The sequence below is a fragment of the Hydra viridissima genome, unplaced genomic scaffold (assembly GCF_058129835.1).
Source record: "Hydra viridissima isolate aposymbiotic clone 2 unplaced genomic scaffold, HvirCarnegie_v1 scaffold_4, whole genome shotgun sequence".
Classification (NCBI taxonomy): domain Eukaryota; kingdom Metazoa; phylum Cnidaria; class Hydrozoa; order Anthoathecata; family Hydridae; genus Hydra; species Hydra viridissima.
Window position 1 is genome coordinate 10,539,693 of NW_028324303.1, and position 20,424 is coordinate 10,560,116.

Sequence of the window (20,424 nt, forward strand, 5' to 3'; positions counted from 1 at the left end):
TCTGCATAATTATTTTTTCTTGAAACTTTAACTAATTAACTTGACAAATATATTTAAATCAATTTTAATGACAATAAAATATTTTATTCGCAGAATAACACACAAACTTTAAAATCTGGATGATCATTCGCCTTTGTATATTGGTTTTCTTTTTTCTTTAAATGCATTTAACCCTTCAATTCTATCTTTGGTGGGCACCACCTGGAACAGTAGCACAGGAGTAATGCAGTAATCAACTCAAAAGAACAGATAATTGCGATGAAAAATTTAGAGTAAAAAAAAATTCTTTTTAATAATGAACAAGTATTAAACAAGAAACTGTATTCGGTATCTGATCAGCACATTTCTATGATTTCTTTCTGATTTGATATGTTTATTTTTACAACAGCATATAATGCTGTTTTAAAGAAATTTTATATTTTCTGAATCAACTTATTTTAGGAGAGAACAGAGAGTTTCTATAAAATATGAAATTTTAACCTGAGCGTAGCAAAGCTCTTCAAACGCCAATCCTGAATAAACGTCTACCTTTTAATAACAAGAAATTTATTTGAAATGAGAAATTATTCTTTTGTCTTATGAGAGTAACATTAAAAATCCTGAATAAACATCCACTTTAACAACAAGAAAATTATTTGATGTGAGAAATTTTTTTTTTGTCTTATGGGAGTAACATTAAAAAAATTCATTACCTCTATGCTTTTATTAATGGACATTTTAGCACACCGCAGTGCTATGGGGCCACTTGTTAATATTTCCTCAGCTAGTTCAAGTGATTTTAAATATGCTGCATTACCATAATTGTTTTGCTCAACAGCATAATTTATAAGACCAATTTTTTCTGCATCAAGAGCCTTTAACACTCGCCCAGTAAAAATTAATTCTTTAGCAAGAGATGCTCCAACTAATTTAGGCAATCTCACTGTGCCACCTGTAAAGAAATAAAATAAATGCACAGTTTTATGTAATAAATAAAATTTTAAGTTTTCAAAATTTAAAAAAAGAATTTTTAATGCAAACATTGTACTTTGTTTTTAATACTATTAAACATATTGTTTTATTGCTAATTTGGTCATTTTGCCAATTATCACAAAATACCAGATAACATACAGTTGGAAAATAAAAATAATAATACCTGCTCCAGGAATGATTGCAAGTTTTGTTTCTGGTAAACCTAATTTTGCTGTGGAAGAAGCAATTCGCATATCACATGCTAATGCTAGTTCCAGACCTCCTCCAAGAGCAGCACCTTCAATAGACACAATAGTTGGCAAAGGTATTTCACTAAAGCGGTGAAACAGGTTTCGTGCATTTGAAACAAACTTTGGTACATCTGCTTCAGACATTGCACGCCTTTCCTTTAAGTCTGCGCCTATTTTGAAAAGTTTTAAATAAACTAGCAACAAAAATAATAAAGTTTCTTAAGATTTGATTTAATTAAAAAACAATTATGGTGACTTAAACAATATAAAGAAGAACTAACAAAGTAACATATACTTTTTTATATGTAAAAATTATGAATACTTTTAACCAGCACTCACCAGCACAAAAGACACCTGGAACAATACTTCTTAGAATGATCACGCGTAAGTTGCTGTCATTTGAAACAACATCAACTGCATTCTCAAACTAAAATATACACTTTTCATAAAGTCAACTAAATAGAACTTGAGTTGCAAATCAATTAAGTCATATTAGCAAACTAATTCACTAAATTCTATTTAGTTGACAATATGAAAAGTAAAATCTTATCTAGTTGACTATTGCATTTGAAAATCAAGAGTTTTTAATGATAAAAACAATTAATACTTAATTAAAATTTAACTATTTCACTCTAAAATAATCAAGCAATGAGGAAAATCTCCAGAAAATTATCCCACAAAATGATTGATTAGTGATCATGATTACAGGAACAAGGTCATAGCAGCAGACTTAGATTCACTTAGAATGCAGTACTCTGCTGATTGAGTCTCAGCATGTCATTTTTAATTGTAAATGAAAGATGCATAGCAGCATGTTATGAAAGTTTTAAACAAGAAGCGCTACAACTATAATGCCTGTCTAAGGATTTTAATTTAAAGTCAAATCAATTTTTAAAAGGTTTTGCAAAACAGGAATATTCAGCATAGCAAGCTATAGTTCTTACAAGTCTAAGAAGATTTTTGCTTAAAGAGTTTTTGGCTTCTGGTCGATTAATAGACATGACAGCAATACCTGAAAGAAAAGAAGGTCAGCAATAACTCATGGAGATCATCAATAAATATCAATAAATCAATAACTCAATAACTCATGAAGAACAAAAATTTAAGGAAATCAGACATCAAAAGAAGATCAGCAATGACTCATGTAGAATAAAAACTTAAGGTAATTAGACATCAATATAGTTAAAAACAGTTGGAAGAAGTCAAAATTAAGGAATATGTTTATAAATATTTATGAAGATATACAGCTATTCACGAAAGTTTAAACGATTGCAGAATTTTCAAATCTAATCTTTGGTTTTTCTTGAATAAAATCTAACGGAAATAGATATCAAAATAATTATTTTTCCAATTTGGTAAATAGGTTATTTGTTAATAGAATAAAAAAAAGTAGGTTTTGACTCATTACCGTTTACTCAGAAATTTCATTAAAAGGTAGGTGATACAAATTAAGAGGTTTCACAAAAGTTTAAACAATTTTATTTTGGATCAATTATTTGCTAATTAATTGATAAATCTGCTGCGAATTTTTTTTCGCAGCGAATTTATCAACTAATTAGCAAATAATTGAGTAGTTTTTCAATCAAAAAATTCATCACAACATAATCAGGCAGCTTTTAATTGATTAAAAATCAACTTAAAATATTGTGAATTTCAAATTAATTTCAATTGCGTGCAAATGGGTCAAAAATCAGTTTCTAGTGACATCAAATGGCAAGTTATTGGTATGGCGCGGACAAAAAATCACACAAACGTTCAAATAGGCAAAATACTTAACATTTCTGAATATTGCGTAAGAAAAAACATCAAAACCTGGGAACTTACCAAGGACATCTCCGAATTGCCGCGTACTGGGAGACTATCCAAACTCAGCAACCATGACAAAAATGGTATATTCAGAATGAGCAGAGAAAACCCCAGACTCAGCTACAAAAAGCTAGCACAAGTCTTCAATGAGTCAAAAAATAATCCAAAAGTTAGCAGAAAACTCGTGAGATGAACATTGTCGGACAAAGGTATTGGAACATACATAGCTGCTAAAAAACCTATTCTTTCAATCACGGATAAACGTAAACAATGAGTGTGGTCCAAAGAAAGGCTGGACTGGTCTGTAGAACAGTGGGCAAAAGTTATTTGGAGTGATGAAGCTAACTTTCAAGTTGTAAACCGCAAGGGAAGAATCTATGTCAAAAGATTTGCAACTGAGAAATATTCAGACAGGTTTTTGCAACATCGTCCACAAGGCGGTGGAGGTTCGGCTGGCATCTGGGGATGTTTTTCTCACAAAGATGTAGGCTTCTGTGAGCTGTATGAAGGCCGAATTAATCAATACACCTACAAGAACACATTGGAAACGTGTTTAGTTCCATCAATCAGAGACTTGTATGGCAGAAGCAAGCAATTTATCTTTCAACAAGACGGAGCTTCAGCTCATACAGTACACTCAATCAAAGAATATTTTTTGAAAAAAAAGTTCAATGTGATGCCCTGGTGCCCTAGATCACCAGATCTCAACCCAATCGAAAATATTTGGTCTTGGATCGACAATCAACTGACATACCATGAAGTTCAATCAACTCAGCATTTAAAGCAACTTTTGAATGAGTACTGGCTGAAGGTACCTCACATGATGTGCATGAAATTAGTTGAATCAATGCATAAACGAGTTTATCTTTGCTATAAAAACAAAGGAGGACACTTCAAATATTAATTTCGCTTTTTTTTTCATTTTTTGTTCGAATGTTGCAATTCGTTTAAACTTTTGTGCTTCTTATTTTTCCTATAAGATTTTTTGTAATAGCTTTTTTCTAACTAAATATTAAAATTTTTATAACATGTTCATATTCATTTTAAAGCTAATTACTTTTTCTTTAATAAATAAAAAATATTAACTCGATATCATTTTACAGTTTTTCTTTATTAAACAAAAACCAAACATACTTGATAAAAATTCTGCAATCGTTTAAACTTTCATGAATAGCTGTATTATCTACTATACCTTGATGCTTTCCATTTAGAAATTCTAAATGAAGTTCATCTGCAATATCTACAGATGTACTGTGAAGTAACTTTTGTTGTATTGATCGTATTCCCACTGTTCTGCTCACACTTCTCATAAGAAAAGTAAAAGGTGAGACAACCATTTTTTAAAGTTTATAGTTCATAGTAATAGTAAGTTAGACTAAGATAGGTTAGATGTTACATTCTCTTTTCATATGTAACCAAAAAGTTATTCAAAAAAATATTTGCCTCAAAAAAAAAAGGAAAGAACTTCATCTGAAATTGTACAATAAACAAAATAAAACTTAAGAAGTTGTAATTAATAAATTTTTCAAAACATTTTCTTCATAACAAAACAATAAAAAAAAATTGGAGGTGGAAAAAAAAAAGGAAAGTTCCAAAGTTTTAAGATTCAAATTGAGCTCCTTTTTTTTTGTGAAATTAATTAATGAATTAACATAAAATAAAGAAATATTTCAAGAAAAATACATCAAAAAAACTTAAAAAATTATATCTAAAAAACAAAAACATTAAACAAAAAAAGCAACAAAATATTTAGTAAATTTAATTATATTATTAAAAGACAACTTTAAAATTTAAAACAAACAGCTATTTGAAAACATCTTGTGTTACAAAATCCATTTTTTCAGGTTCACCAGGTACCAAAGTTGATACCAAACTGTAACAAAGATAGTAAAAGAAAAAATGTATACCCAAACAAAAAATTTGTAATAATAATAAACTATTTAAAAACAATATAAAGTATTTTTTGCATGTTTTTTAAGTATCATTCTTTTCTTTTCTTTTTTTTTTTTTTTTAAATTAGGTCAATTGTTCATGAATTTGTTTTAAAAATGGTTAATAGTGTTTTAAATTTTAGAACAAATTTTGGGTGTTTAGCTTCAACATTATTAAAATGTAACATATTATGCAACACTTAATGCAAAATAATATTTAATTGATAGCAACAGAGGTTTAAATTATATTAATAAATTTATCATTTGGACAAAATTAGATTTGTTTAAATGCATTTAGCAGAGAACAATAGAAGAGAACAATTATAGGAAAGAAAGAAAATTTTCAAATCATTCAGATCATAATATTAGAATGAAAGTGATAATAAAAAAAGAATTTGACTTACAAAGGATTAAATCTTATATATGCTATGAAAGAAAGCAAATTATAACTACCTGTATAAGAAAATGAAGAATCCAACCAGATAGTATAACAACTTCACAATCGACTCTTTAAGATAGTAATTTAACAAGTTATTGTTATGGATTTCAGCTGGGTCATAAAAAGATATGTGGTTTTGAGGCTTGGTGAAAATTCTAAATTTTAAAAGTATATACTTTAATTATGATAGACCTTCTGATAGATATACTTTAGTTATCATCTTTACTTCTACTTTATTTGTAATCTTATTTTATTTTAGCTTCATAAATAGTATTAATCACTGTGAACCAGAGAAAATGCCAGGCTTTATGTTGTGTCACTCAATCAAGACCTTTATTATTAGTTTAGTATTAGTTTACATTGATTGTTAAAAACTTTTCAATTCAAGATGGTGTATTAACAAGTTTAAAATGATGATTAAAAGCCTTGAATAAATGCTTAAAAAAGTTACTAAAAAAATGGAAAATCATTTTAATAACAACTAAAATTGTGAGTAAATAAAATTCTAATGTTAAAGCTAAAATACAAAAAAAAAATAGGTGTCTTTTTTCAAAAAATAAAAATGATTTTTTAAAAATAGTTATTTGAGAATCAGATATTTTAAAATCAATTTTCAAAAAAAGCAAAGAAAATTTTGTGTTTTTTCTAAAGATTGCATTTTAAACTTTTCTCAAATCTATTTATTTTTACCTATTTGTGTGATTTAAAACAAGACACTTGTGTTACTTTTTGGATTTAATTTACATTTACTTCAATGAATTAAAATGGCTGTTGTTAGCCTGTCAACTGGTGTTCTTGAACAAAATACAATTTGCTACTGCTGGGAATTTTTTGGAGCAAGGTCCAAGTCTTTATCCCCTGTAAATTCAACAATAATGGTCTGATGAAACTGTGTATATATCCTGGATATTCTCTTGAAAATTGCAATTATCCAATTGTAGTTTACTATGGTTGTAAAAGAAACCTTTACTCGATGAAGTTGGGTAATACACCCAGAGGCTTGTGGGGAGTGAAAGTATCAAGTATAACTCTCATACTTACAGAATAAAACTACTTTTAAACTCATCATTTTTTTTTTAAATGTCACCCATAAAGTGAGCCTATTAATCTCTAAAAATATTGATGCATTTTTTATTATTTTTATATTGATGTATTTTTCTACATTATTATTTTAAAAAATATACTGTCATTTATATTATACACAGACAATTTATATTTATATAATTATGTGGAAAGTGCTGACTAAGAACTTAAGGTATATTAGAAAATAAAATGAATGCTGCATTTCAAAAGGGGCAACTTTCTCTTTATCAACTGGTGGAAACTCATTGGTTATAACTGTTAGATGTCCTGTTAACAAGGTAAATTGAAGATCATCAATACAAATATATTTACAGGTTAGAAGGAACCTCAAGTTATATTAGAACTTTCTATTAACAAAACCAAACCATTAACATCTAATATTTAGAAAGGATTAGGGAATAAGACTGCTATAGAACATTTTTGGCAAATGATCTTTAGGAATCCATGTCACATTTTATCATGTAGGAAAGTCAATTTATAAATATTAATAACAAAAGTGTTCTTTAGAATGTTTTAACATATTTTATAGATATACTATATGTAAAAAAAAGAGAGAGAGAGATCCTCCAACATGATTAAAGTGCCATGGTATAAGTGGTGACACATACAAATACTATATGCATTACATATTGTTGCTATGCAATGTGTAACCATTAGTAGTTATACAATATTTTTTGTAAAATAAAGCTATTCTAAAGTTGATTTATATATGAATTGAAATTCATTTTTATCTACTTTAAAAAACCTGTATGAACTTGATAAAGTAGTAACATCTCAGGTTCTTCAACTATGACCTTTAGTTCAGTGATGGAAGACTTTACAATATAAAGGTTTCTTGTTTTCTCAAATTCCTAAGTCATAGTGTAAGTTAACATTTGTTAAATTAAAAAATTCCTTCCTATCTACTCAAGACCTTTCTTCAGGTTCTAGGGAAAAAAATTAAATAATATGGAATTTTAAATTCTGCTGTGTCTTGTACAGCCCTTTGTTGAAATCCATAACTGTAGCCTATCCAACTTTACTGAACAGTGTGGGTAGGCATACTCAACATGGAGAGCAACTGCTATCTTTTGTAGTTAAGTTAAATGGAAAAATTTAATTTAGCATTAACTTTGACATACCGCCCTAGAAACAAAAAGGGGTCAACAAGTATAGGACAGTGACAGTAACCTTGTAAAAATGACAATTTTTAAAGTCATAATTTTTTAAAAAAACACTACAAATGCCTTGTTTTACAACATCTCAAGAGTTCTAAGTGACAAGAACAATTTTTGTTTTAGGTATGTTTTTATAATTTGTCACAAGGTTATGCAAAAAGTAAGGAAAGCCATATATGCAAAAAAAAAAAATCATATTGAAAAAGATTGCTAATAGTAATATCTACAACAGTATCTTAAAGATTTTTAAAATATTTATAATGAACTATAAGCATTTTTACTTAACTAATAAAAATGGTTTTGATTGAGTGACACAACAAAAAACCTGGCAGTTTCTCTGATTCACAGTGTAATTTGTATGTGTCTGTGTATAATAAAGCCAGCTAACCTGTAAAGTAACCAAATGACCATTGGGGATATGTAGCTTAGTGCTCCAAAACAGCTGAAAAAGATTAATGTAATGCATAATAATGATACCATAATCAACTCTGGAATGACTACCTAGAAAGAGATAAATTATTAAAAAAAAGCAAAACAAAACATGTATATGTAAAAAAGAATTTATAATAAGTATATTAATGATTTTATAAATATATAACATTAAAGTATAACACAGTTGCATATATTTAGACCCTGAAGCTGTAGGTTTTTTAGCCAACTTAAATACTCTACAACTGACTCAACACAATGCACAATGGTTGACTATAGTTCCCAACCACTGTTAGCTGTGACTTTGATAACTGGCTATGGCTTAGAGCCAATACAGCTAAAGTCAGTGTGGAATAAATTTCTAATGGCTGATTACAGCTTAACAAGCCTTTTCTGCCTAATGGTAGCAGCTTCAGGGTCTGCTGAAAACTTGCTAAGTCAACTTACTTTGTTTAACCGGCGACAACAATCTCCTGAGTTTGTGTAATTGCATTCTAAATCTGAGAGATTAATTATCTGACAGTATTAAGGAAATTATAAAAGGTATGCCAAATTGTATTGTAGTTGATTTGCTACTATTATATTACTACCATTAAAATGTGAATATGTCCAATCTATAACAATAACTTGGGTGAAATCTTTACATTTCTTTATATATTTTATCTTTAGAGGGTATTAGAAGGACTCTTTAAAGGATTATCTGCAAACAATTAATCTGCAAATGTTTCCAGAAAACCCCAGTATGAAATATAGTCAATATTATAAGACAAAAAATGTGCAAAAAATCTAAATGATTCATAGAGGAATTAATGAAATCCCTAACATGCATACACACAGATACACATACATACCTTTGTGTGTGTGTGTGTGTGTGTGTGTGTGTGTGTGTGTGTGTGTGTGTGTGTGTGTGTGTGTGTGTGTGTGTGTGTGTCATTAGTTAGATATACATACATACCTCTGTGGGTATGCATGTTAGGGATTTCACACACAAAGACAGATTTAATTATATGCTTCTATTGTCCAAGTTTTGTCAAAATTCATCATTTTTAGCATCAAAAAAGTGTTTTCCATGAAAAATTGAATGCATAAAAATACTAACAAATTTTTGAAAAGATACAAAGTAAACAGATAAAAACATCAATAGTGCTGTGTCAACCATAACAAATATCAATGCTAGCACTTCACTACCCATTGTAGATAATTTTTTTATCTGTAAAAAAAAATTATATTAAATTCACCTTTGATTATATTAACATATAATAAACATAAGGTAACTTCTCAATGTTAAAACTAAATGAAGCCCCAGGGGAAAAACAATGAGATTCAAATTTCCCTGAAAAAATTGTGCTAGTGCCGTCTAATAGCATTTTTTGTTGCCTTTCAGAATATCATATTGCAAAAGGGAAAAAACAATGGCAATCCTAAGAAAAATTTGTTTTAAAATTGCCCATCCCATCTTGTTTTTATCAGTTGTGAAAATTTCTTTTGCTTATATCTCAAAATGAGATTTTTGGTTATCTCATTGTTTTTTTCCTTGGACCCTTCAAATGGTAGTGCTGAGACTATAAAACCAGTCAAGATATATGAGGGGAAAAATCAATTGGAAATCATCTAACTTTGTTTAAAAATGCAGCAATAAAAAACATGAATTGCTAGTTTTTACCTCAGTAATAACATTAAAATGTATAAAACTTATATTTATTTTCATTCAATTGTTTTACAACTAAAATCTGCTAATTTTAAGATCTGTAAGATATGAATTTAATTGGTTTCTGGTTGTTTTGACCAGTAGAAAAAAAAACAGATTAGAAAATCTTTATTGAACATAAGATGAGAAAGTAGGGGGAAGTGATACAAATATTTCATGTGTAGTAAGTAATTTATTTTTTATCTTTTTGTTAATTTATACTGTGCTAATTTGTAAATTGAAACATGAATTAGGAGTTAGTAAATAAGATATAAAATTAAATATAATATAAAACCAATAATTCATTAAAAAACAAAAAGAGAATAACTTTTTTAAAAATTCGAAAAATTTGGCATAATAAGGATAAATTGGTTAGGCTTCCTTTTACAGATTCGAAACAACCTTAAAAGAAAAAATGCTGTCAAAAAATGTGTTGCTTTTCACTCAACAATCGATAAACAATATAGGTTTTACAAATCAATTTTTTTTGGTAATTAAGGGCAGAGTTTATACACTTCATCTGTTAACATACAATTTATATATAATATAATGACAACAACAATTATTGAGTACTTAGTCGTTATTTCATGTTTATCTTTTTCAAAATATATGGAACACCCTGATGTCTGCGCGCCCGCGCGTTAGTAATTACAAATTTATTTCGTTATCCCCTTCCTTTAAAATCAATCTATTTTTGAAACTTTATGTTTAAGTCAGCTGTATACTGCTTATTTTTGAGCAATATATGTTTTACAAAAAATTTGACAAGCGTTTAATGTTTTACCTCAAACAAGTAAATTTGCGTAGCTTTTTTTTTTAATTTCGTTATCGTTGTAAAAAATGATAAACGCCTGATCAAAAGGGTTTTTAAAGGATCAAAAGAAATTCCTGATTAAGTAATCATAAGGATTCTTAATCACCGGTTAAGTTTATCTTGATAGTTTTGTTTATTTTGATAGCGAGTGTTTTTTTATGGGGTTTTAAAAGTGTTTTAACAATAATATCGGAAAAAATTTGTTTTCAATTTTTTTAAAAATACATTTTAGGGTCTTCTACAGCATTAATGCATATCAGTTATAAATATAAATTTTTAAGATGATTTTCATACTTTTTTTAAATATAATTTTTAACATCCTAATTTTTTCGCATTTCCTGTTTTATTTTGTTTCTTTATAGGAGAAGGTTGCTAAAACTATATACAATAAAATAAAATGTATTATTAAAAGCTTATATAAGTTTGAGAATATTTTTAAAATGCTTTATTTAAGGTGATGTTCCTTGGGCCAATGTGCCGCTTACTTGGGTTAAGTTGGCTCATGGGTTGGGACAGATCAGCCCTCAAAATAATTTCTAGTTAAATTTGAGGTAAGAAAGGTGCATACAGTGAAAACAAATATATATAAATGAACAATCGTTATTTTATCATAGCATTTAACATGGTTACATACATTATAATATTTGGTCACAGATTAGTCACTGTCTTCATCTAATGGGACAAAAAGATCATTGCAGTATAAACATTCATAAAATAGACCCTTGAGTTCTTTTTCTGCGCAAGTCATATGTGCCCAGTGAAGGCAGATTGAACACTGAATCCACTCTGCACCTGAAAGGGAAAGGTAGAGATGTGAGTCGTTTTTTTGGTTCTTGTTTTTTTGCAAAAAAACCGGTTTTTTTGGCCAAAAAAACCAACTGCTTCGTTTTTTGGTTTTTTTGGTTGTTTTTTTTTAAACTACTCTTTTTCTTTTTTTAAACACTGAAATAATTTTAAAAATTTGTTTTTAAGTGTTATTTACTAAAAGAGAATATTCATTCCTTTATTTAACATAAGATTTTGTTATTATTGCCTTTAAAGTTCATAAAGTAGCAGATCCCCACAAATTTTTTTTTTTGTATTTTTTTAACTAACTACTTTAACACCTTAAACATTTAAATAAATATCACCTCAAAAGTGTGTTTTTGGGTGATATTAAAACACTTTGTCATTCTCTTATTTAACATACCATTTATCTGTCTTGTTTTACAAGCTCTTCAAATGTTCATCAAATAACATTAATTATTATCAGCAGATTAATTATTATTGTTTTTCAATGACTTACTTATGATAAGCTAAACAAAAATTGAAAAAATTATTTGAAGAAACATTTTTCTTGTAAAATACAGAGACATAAGTAAAGGAGATTTGTCTTTTTTGTTTGTTTTTTTATGTAGATATGTTTTTTGAGTTCGAAACAGTTTTTCTTCAACATTAAAAACAAATTTTTCAACAGAATGAGCGAATTTTTGTAATTTGTAGAATGAATGAGACCTTTTTTAATTTATGTTTTTTAATTTATAAATAAAATAACGCTGCATTGCAAAATGTATATGTATTGTATAAGTTTGCATAGTTTTAATTTTTTCAAATTTTGCTGTCTTATTTTATGCTTTTTGTTTTTTAACTTTATTTCTGCAATTGCAAATAAGTTAAATTTGCCATTATTTAATTTCAGAAAGTGGAAATAGTACTTTAAATCATGTTATAAATGTTGCATAAGTGTGTTGTAGTATTTTTATTTTTTAATTTTCCCTTTCATAATTTGTAGTCAATATTTTTGAAATATATATTTGATGCATATATTTGCTGTGTATATATGAATATATATATAGATTTGCAAAGTTTAAGTGGCAAGTATAGGAACCCAAAGACAGTCGATTTCAGCGAAAGTATTTAGTAAACTAGAACTTTTAAGGCTCGCCTAAATCAAATAAGCATGTGTTCTATTACTTAAATCTTGAATAAGATACGTTTGCGTAGCTTAGTGGGTTGTAAAATGATCGTTCGTAAAGCGTCTCAGGTTCGACGCGAAGGTAGCGCCGCATTTTCGAATTTTTATTCTTTTTCCGGAAAGTTGAGTTTTTGTCTTCAAGATCGGTTAATTTAGCGTTTTCAATAGGCATACAAACTAAAATGTTTTATTAATCAGTAGTCGAACCGAAATTTAATACTCATATAGAATAAGGTTAGAAAATATTATGATGAAAATAAAGTTAGAAAATATTACGAGCAGATACTTAATAAAGTTAGAAATGTTAAATCTCTATAAAAATAAACGAATATTAACACTAGGCTAGAACAAGAAGACTTAGGAGAGAAAAACATTGAGAAAGGTCAATATCAAAACGAATATTGACACTAGGCTGGAATTAAGAGGTGCAGGCTAAAAATACCGTGATATAGGTCAATTTTAAAACGAATATTGACACTAGGCCAGAAGTAAGTGAATCAGGCTAGAAACACAGAGGGATAAGTCAATATTAAAACGAATATTGACGCTAGGCTAGAACTTACAGATACAGGCTAGAAATACCGCGACATAGGTCAATATTAAAACGAATATTGACACTAGGCTAGAATTAAGAGAATCAGGGTAGAAATGAACTGAGAAGGGTCAATAGTAGAACGAATATTAACACTAGGCTAGAATTAAGAGATGCAGGCTAAAAATACCGTGATATAGGCCAATATTAAAACGAATATTGACACTAGGCCAGAAGTAAGTGAATCAGGCTAGAAACACAGAGGGATAAGTCAATATTAAAACGAATATTGGTGCTAGGCTAGAATTTGGAAATTCCGTGATCTAGTTCAATATTAAAACAAATTTTGGCACTAGGCCAGAAATAAGAGGATCAGGCTAGAACCACACGGAGATAAGTCAATGTTAAAAACGAATATTGACACTAGGCTAGAATTAAGGGATTTAGGCTTAAAATACCGTGATATAGGTCAATATTACAACGAATATTGACGCTAGGCTAGAACTTAGTAAGTCAATAATAAAACGAATATTGACACTACGCTAGAATTTAGAGATTTAGTCTAGAAATACATTGTGAGTAATCAATATGAAAGTGAATATTGCCACTGGCTAGAACTAAAAGGCTCAAGCTAGGATAACACTGAGATTCAGGCTAGAATGACACTGAGATAAGTCAATAGTAAAACGAATATTGACACTAGGCTAGAATCACACTGAGATAAGTCAATAGTATAACGGATATTGACAGAGCTAAAAGAAGTAGGCTAGAACTAAAAGAATCAGGCTAGAAATACACTGAGAATGGTCAATATGAAAACGAATATTGACACTAGGCTAGAATTACAAAATTCAAGTTAGAATGACACACTGAGATAGGTCAATAATAAAACGAATATTGAAACTAGGCTAGAGCTAAGAGACTCAGGCCAGAATCACACACTGAGATAAGTAAATAGTAAAACGAATATTGACACTTGGCTAGAACTAAGGGACTCATGCTAGAAAGACAATAACATTGGTCAATATGAAAACGAATATTGACACTCGGTTAGAATTAAAAGATTCAGGCTGGATAGACACTGAGAATGGCCAATATTTAAACAAATATTGACACTAGGCTAGAATGGTCAATATGAAAACGAATACTGACAATATGCAAGAATCAAGAGACTCAGGCTAGAATCACACTGAGATAAGTCAATAGTATAACGGATATTGACACTAGGCTAGAACTAAGAGAATCAGGCTAGAAATACACGAAGCAAGATCTTTATCCGATCGGAAATTTCAACAATAAAACGAATATTGAAATTAGGCTAGAATTAAGAGTTTCAGGCTCGAATTGCGCTGAGCAAAAACTTGATCCGAATTAAAATGCCAATATTAAAACGAATATTCACACTAGGTTTATGCTAAGAGAGTAGGACTAGAAATACCCTTAAGAGAATCTTGAATTAATCAGGGATTAGAAGTTTAAAACAACTATTGACACATGTTTAGAACTAAGAACTTTAGGCTAGAGTTGCACTAGGCAAGAACTTATGCAAAGTAGAAATGTCAATATTAAAGCGAATATTAACTTATGGCTAGAACATAGAGAATAAGGCTAGAAATGCGTTTAGTGGAATCTTAATTTAATCAGAACTTTGATCAGGGACTTCAGATTTAAAGGAAATAAAAGCGTTAGGTATAACTTTGATGACTCTGATGTATTAGGGAATATTGATTGAGGGAGGGCTGTTTGACGATCTTATGCGTGTGCGGCGTTGAGCATAGAAACTTTTTCATCGACGTGACTCTTTAATTTCTTCATCTGTGTGAGTCTTTAGTTCACTCTGGACATCTGTCCGAAAACAATTTTACTAATTCCACTCTTAGGGCTTATGCTAGTTCTTCCCTGAGGCGTTCACTGCTCAGTCTTGACCAAGCAACGCAATTCTATTTCCAAATAAGAGAAAACAATAGTATACTTATATATACATATTATACATATACCTTTTTTCTTGATTTTCTTTTTTATGCAACTCACTTAGATTTTTTCACTTAGATTTTTTTTTTTTTTTTTTTTTTTTTTTATATATATTTTTTTAACCAATTTTTTTCTGTAACTTTTTGATGATGGTAGTGAAGCAACCTTGTGGTATATGCTTTAAAGCGGTAGCTAAAATCACTCAGCTATCTAATGTGATCTATGTGACAAGTGGATACACATAAAATGTAATTGAGTTGATAAACTGAAATATGAAAAAATCAAAACTTTAAATACCTAATACTGCCTAATCTGTACAAAAACATTTCTTCCTTTCTCTAATATTTCTGATCTTGAGTTATCTACCACACTTGCAGGAAAGTCACTGAAATTTAACCACGTTAAAAATCTATCTGATAATCCAAATTTGAAAAACCTTTTTGGGGCCTCAATCAACTGCAAATATGTAGATGTTCCTAGTTACAATGAGTTATCCCGAAATTCTGAAAGTTATCTCCATGTAAATATATCTTCACTACCATATCATATAGACCATTTCAAAATACTATTAGCAGCTTTTAATAGTATGCCCGATATTATTGGAATAACTGAATCTAACCTGCATGATAAAGATGTGTCTATAACTAATGTTGATTTAGATGGATATGTTACCGTTCACACGCCAACTAAAGCTAAAAAGAGTAGTGCTTTGATGTATATTAAGTCTAGTTTAAACTTTAAAATTAGTATTGACTTGATCCTGGTTAAAAGAAAACAACTCGAATCTTTATTTATTGAAGTAATAAATGCTAAAAAAAGCAACTTAATAGTTGGTTGTTTGTATCGTCATCCAACAATGTGTCCATCTGAATTTGTTGATAACTAAATTCTCTTCTTGAGAAAATTAGCTTAGACAGAAAAAATGTCTATGTTAATGGGAGATTTCAATTTTGATTTGCTCAAATACAATACATCCGATGAATTTTTACATTTTTTAGAATAAATGGTTTCAAATTCTCTTTTTCCTATTATCAAACAGCCTACACGCATAACCACTCATTCTGAAACGGTCATTGATAATGTTTTTTTAAATTTTTATTCTTCTGATATAATCTCAGGCAATCTTATCGCTTCAATATCTGATTATCTTGCTTAGTTTATAATAATGTCGCATTCCAAAACGCAAACTTCACCTGAACCTATTTTTAGGAGGTGTTTTAAAAACTTTAAAAAAACTGAATTTATCCAAGATATTTCAAATGTTGAATGGGATGACTTTATATAAGGAGAAAATGATGTCAATTATTCCATTAAAAAGTTCCTTACAAAAAATTGACAAAAGATTAAGTAACTAGTGATAATAAACCTTGGATAACGAAAGGCATTCTCAAGTCAATAACAATTAAAAATTAACTTCATGAAAAATATTTAAAACCAAAAGACTGTAGAAAGAAAAATTTACTTTTTATAAAGTTTAAACAATATCATAATAGTATAAGCAATCTTATAAAGTTTAGCAAAAAGGAATATTAAACAAACTTTTTTAGTAACAATATCAATAATATAAAAAACACCTGGAAAGGTTAAAAAAAGTTGATAAATTTAAAGCCAAATAAAAGTTACTCCCCAACAAGCATACTGATCAAGAGCAAATGCGAAACTAATCCTAAAGCTATAACTCTAACCATTTAAAGCTATAACTCTAACCATTTAAAGCTATAACTCTAACCATTTAAAGCTATAGCTCTAACCATTTAAAGCTATAACTCTAACCATTTAAAGCTATAACTCTAACCATTTAAAGCTATAACTCTAACCATTTTAACAATTTCTTTACTACAATTGCTTCAAAATTATCCAATGGAATTCCAAATTCTAAATTCAACTTTAAAAAATATCTCACCAATCCTAATAGCAACTCTTTTTATGTGCAACCAATAACTGAAGAGGAAACCCTCGACTATATAAATTCCACTATTATAGAAGGTAAGAGTGTTGGACCGAACAGCCTTTTAACAAAACTTCTTAAACTGTTATCAAAATTTCTATGCAAACCACTAAGTATCATCTTAAATAATTCATTTTACAAAGAAATATTTTCTGATGTCTTCAAGCTGGCCCAAATTATTCCAGTCCACAAAAAAGGATCCATGGTTGACTGCACCAACTATCGTCCGATCTCTCTTCTTTCTAATTTAAGCAAAACTTTTGAAAAAGTTATGCATAATAAGTTATACGACTTTCTAAACCATAATTAATGCTTATATAAACACCAGTTTGGTTTTTGTAAAAAGCATTCTACAGCTCACGCTTTTATCGAAATTACAGAAAGTATAAGAGATGCTCTTGATAATGGAGGCTTTGCCTGTGGGGTTTCTTTGATTTACAAAAAGCTTTTGACACCGTAGACCACGACATTCTCCCATCAAAACTATTATAGTGTACGCGGCATACCCTTGTAATGGTTTAAATCATACCTTTCCAATCGTCAACAGTTTGTTACTTTAAATAGCACCTTTTCAGACATTAAAAGAGTTTGAATTGGTATTCCTCAGGGATTCATATTAGGTCCTATTCTCTTTATTATTTACATCAATGATCTTAATCTTTCTATCAAACATTCAAATACGTATCATTTAACTGATAATTCTAATCTTCAATTAACAACAAACTCTCTCAAAAGACTAAATAAATATATAAATGAGGATAAGGCCAATCTTGTTCAATTGCTCCTAGCAAATAAAATCTCATTGAATACTAAAAAAACAGAAATAGTAATATTTAAGACGCAGTATACTAACTTTTCTAAAAAATCTAAAAAGAATCTTCCAAAATACTTGAACTTTAGGATAAGTGGCCAAAAGCTGCCTTTGTCTAGTAACATAATTTATCTTGGTGTTGTGATAAATGAAAAACTTTCATTTAAAACACACATAAATAACCTTACTCTGAAATTAAACCGTTCCAACGGCATGTTAGCAAAAATTCGACACTACGTTAATTTTGAAACATTTCTATCTATATGCATGCCAAGTTTGGAGACAATCTAAAACCGTCTGTCTTTCTAAAATCGTTTCGCTTCAAAATAGAGCAATACGAATAATACATTTCTGTCCAAGAGACTTCATTACTGACATCCTGTATCTTACATCCAAATTTCTTCGTTTTTATGATTTAATCCAGTTTCTAAATTGTTCATTTGTCTGGGATTAACAACACGGTCTCCTTCCTTTCATATTTCGTAACTACTTTAATAGTAGGACAACGTGTGGGCATAACCTAAGATCAGTCACTTTTAACAACTAAACCATCCCAAAAAAACAGACAACTAAACATGGAATAAATTCCATTACAGGCGCGGATCTAAGGGGTGGCCATTGTGACAATGGTCACATAGTTTGAATTTAACGACAGCCACGTTAGCTTTGAGTTTTTTCGCTTAAGGAATATCCCTAAAAATTTTAATTTGTCTGCCGTAATTTACATATAGAGATTCCTGTCATAGCCACAACGGTTCTTATCATACGTTACCGACGTTTTATTCAATCAGCAAATGCTGCGAAAAAATATTAAAATATCGATCTTTTATTGAACTTTCAATCGCGAAAATAAAATTTGGCCATAAAGTTACAAATTCCTGGATTCGCGCCCGCATTACATATCAGTGTATCCTTTCCTGGAACACCCTTCTGTACACCCTAAAGACAGATTTTATCCTTAGATCCAAGAATCTGTTCTTAAAGTCACCCCATCATTTTTACCTAAAAAGTTACGCTTAACTTTATTCTTTACCTCTATAACTTTTTTCTTTATGTTTATGTACATTTTATAATTTCTTATTTGTGTATATGTGTATGTATATATATATATATATATGTGAATGCATTATAATAACTATTTCACCTATATTTTAACTCTTTTAAAAGTCTATTTTTATAAGTGTTACTTATAAATTTTTGTAAAGTCCTACTTTTACTATGTGACTAGTTTAGTTCTTATGTTTTTCTCTTGTCTTTTCTTTGTCTTATTTAGGTCATTGTGTTTTATTAGTGAATTACTATTTGTTTACTATTTGTTTGTTGACCTGTGTTTTTTTGTAACATCCTTAACACGAAATATATTGATTGATTGATTGATTGATTGATTGATTGATTGATTGATTGATTAACTTGATTGCTAACTTCACAAAAATTCCGTAAGAAAAAGTGAAGCAAGTTTTTAAAGTTTTAAATGCCGGTAGCCGTTTTATCTAAACTGACAATAATTCATTTTTGTTTTGCTCTGATTTACCGCGGTGTGACTTATCAAAGTCCTATGCTTTAAGAAAGTCCTAATTTAGAAAATGACAAATTTCGTATAAAAAATTTAGTAATTTTAACTAACTAGATATCTAGTTAAAATAACTAAGTTATTTTACCCAAATGTTTATTTCATATATACGAAATTTGTCATTTCTTAAATTCATTATCATATGTAGGACTTTGTTAGATCATAGCACGGTATCATTGCGTCATTTCAGGCTGACAAAACAAACCTGGCTGGAAAAAATTTGCTTCACTGCGGAAGCGCGAGTTAGATATCTAGTTTACATATATCCAGTGGCGGCCGGTGACATTAAACTTTGGTGGGGCCAGCAAATATTAACCAAAAAATATCGCAAATTTTTGAACTTAGCGATGTTTTTAAGGTTCTTTTCTTCAAGGGCCAGTTCAATGAGGCCCTGCGGTGCGTTTTTTCGTCCCATCTGAAAGCACTACAAATTCTGCGCGCGCATCAAAAATAATATTACTACAAACAAAATAAATAGGGCCAGTAAAAATCGGCCCAGCCGTTATTGGCAATGAATTAAAATAACGCTACAATACTTTGAATAAATTGCAAATAAACATATTACTTATAAAGTAATATAGTTTAAAATTAGAACTAACTTAGAACTATTTATTTTTATAAAACCTGTCTGCAAATAGTTTAGGCTAATAGTTGCATGTTTAGATATATATAAATACATAATTACATTACCAAATACTTTATCTTAAATAAATATAAGTGGGGCCGGGCCCCTATGGCCCCTATTGACGAGCCGCCACTGCATATATCATTGAACAATTCAGCTAATAATCCATTTAATGCTAAATGGCTGATAAAGAAAAAATTAGCGTACCTTGCAGTTATTAAACGGCTTAATGTGGTTTGCGTATCGTAACTTAAAAGGTGATTCACTAATGCCAATATATGTTTTATCTAATTAGTTCGAAAGGTCGGAAGAAATAACAGCTTTGTATAGTGTGTTTTCTGTCAGGCAAAGTTGATTTAGGGGAAAATGCAACCTGCTCATACAGCTGCAGGATTTCTTCTTTTGATCTACAATTTCGTCAATGATTTTGTGGTTATGCCAGTTTATTATCAATTTTAAATTCGG

The 20,424-nt window shown here is 29.4% G+C and overlaps 2 protein-coding genes across 4 annotated transcripts; both read right to left on the minus strand.

The window, feature by feature from the left end:
* On the minus strand, window positions 1-4,385 carry LOC145183547 (methylglutaconyl-CoA hydratase, mitochondrial-like). Of its 2 annotated transcripts, XM_090085415.1 has the most exons (7): window positions 4,201-4,385; window positions 2,147-2,214; window positions 1,542-1,629; window positions 1,136-1,372; window positions 693-931; window positions 481-528; window positions 1-201 (listed from the first exon to the last, which is right to left on the minus strand). In XM_090085415.1, exons 1-7 carry the CDS (start codon window positions 4,343-4,345, stop codon window positions 124-126), a joined length of 903 nt encoding a protein of 300 aa, XP_089941541.1. In that variant the 5' UTR covers window positions 4,346-4,385; the 3' UTR covers window positions 1-123. The 2 variants fall into 2 exon arrangements, with proteins under 2 accessions (XP_089941541.1, XP_089941542.1); XM_090085416.1 differs by lacking the exon at window positions 2,147-2,214 and having other exon boundaries at window positions 4,201-4,336.
* A 97-nt stretch (window positions 4,386-4,482) lies between these two features.
* On the minus strand, window positions 4,483-10,602 carry LOC145183234 (protein cornichon homolog 4-like). Of its 2 annotated transcripts, none has more exons than XM_090085417.1 (6): window positions 10,519-10,602; window positions 9,165-9,257; window positions 8,495-8,563; window positions 8,007-8,119; window positions 5,393-5,533; window positions 4,483-4,881 (listed from the first exon to the last, which is right to left on the minus strand). In XM_090085417.1, the coding sequence occupies exons 2-6, from the start codon at window positions 9,237-9,239 to the stop codon at window positions 4,812-4,814; spliced, it is 468 nt and encodes a 155-aa protein (XP_089941543.1). In that variant the 5' UTR covers window positions 9,240-9,257; window positions 10,519-10,602; the 3' UTR covers window positions 4,483-4,811. The 2 variants fall into 2 exon arrangements, 1 of the variants encoding a protein (XP_089941543.1); XR_016451854.1 differs by having other exon boundaries at window positions 4,681-4,881; window positions 8,007-8,060.
* Between the last annotated feature and the right edge of the window lie 9,822 nt (window positions 10,603-20,424).

Excerpts from the sequence above, each read along its gene's own strand:
- LOC145183234 (XM_090085417.1), bottom strand. The coding sequence starts at position 9,239 with ATGGGTAGTGAAGTGCTAGCATTGATATTTGTTATGGTTGACACAGCA. Across the intron at positions 8,564-9,164 it reads TGTTTTTATCTGTTTACTTT|ATAATTAATCTCTCAGATTT; the intron begins GTATCTTTTCAA and ends TAATACTGTCAG. Across the intron at positions 5,534-8,006 it reads GTCATTTGGTTACTTTACAG|AATTTTCACCAAGCCTCAAA; the intron begins GTTAGCTGGCTT and ends TTTAAAATTTAG.
- LOC145183547 (XM_090085415.1), bottom strand. The coding sequence starts at position 4,345 with ATGGTTGTCTCACCTTTTACTTTTCTTATGAGAAGTGTGAGCAGAACA. Across the intron at positions 2,215-4,200 it reads TCTAAATGGAAAGCATCAAG|GTATTGCTGTCATGTCTATT; the intron begins GTATAGTAGATA and ends CTTTTCTTTCAG. Across the intron at positions 202-480 it reads AAGAGCTTTGCTACGCTCAG|GTGGTGCCCACCAAAGATAG; the intron begins GTTAAAATTTCA and ends CTACTGTTCCAG.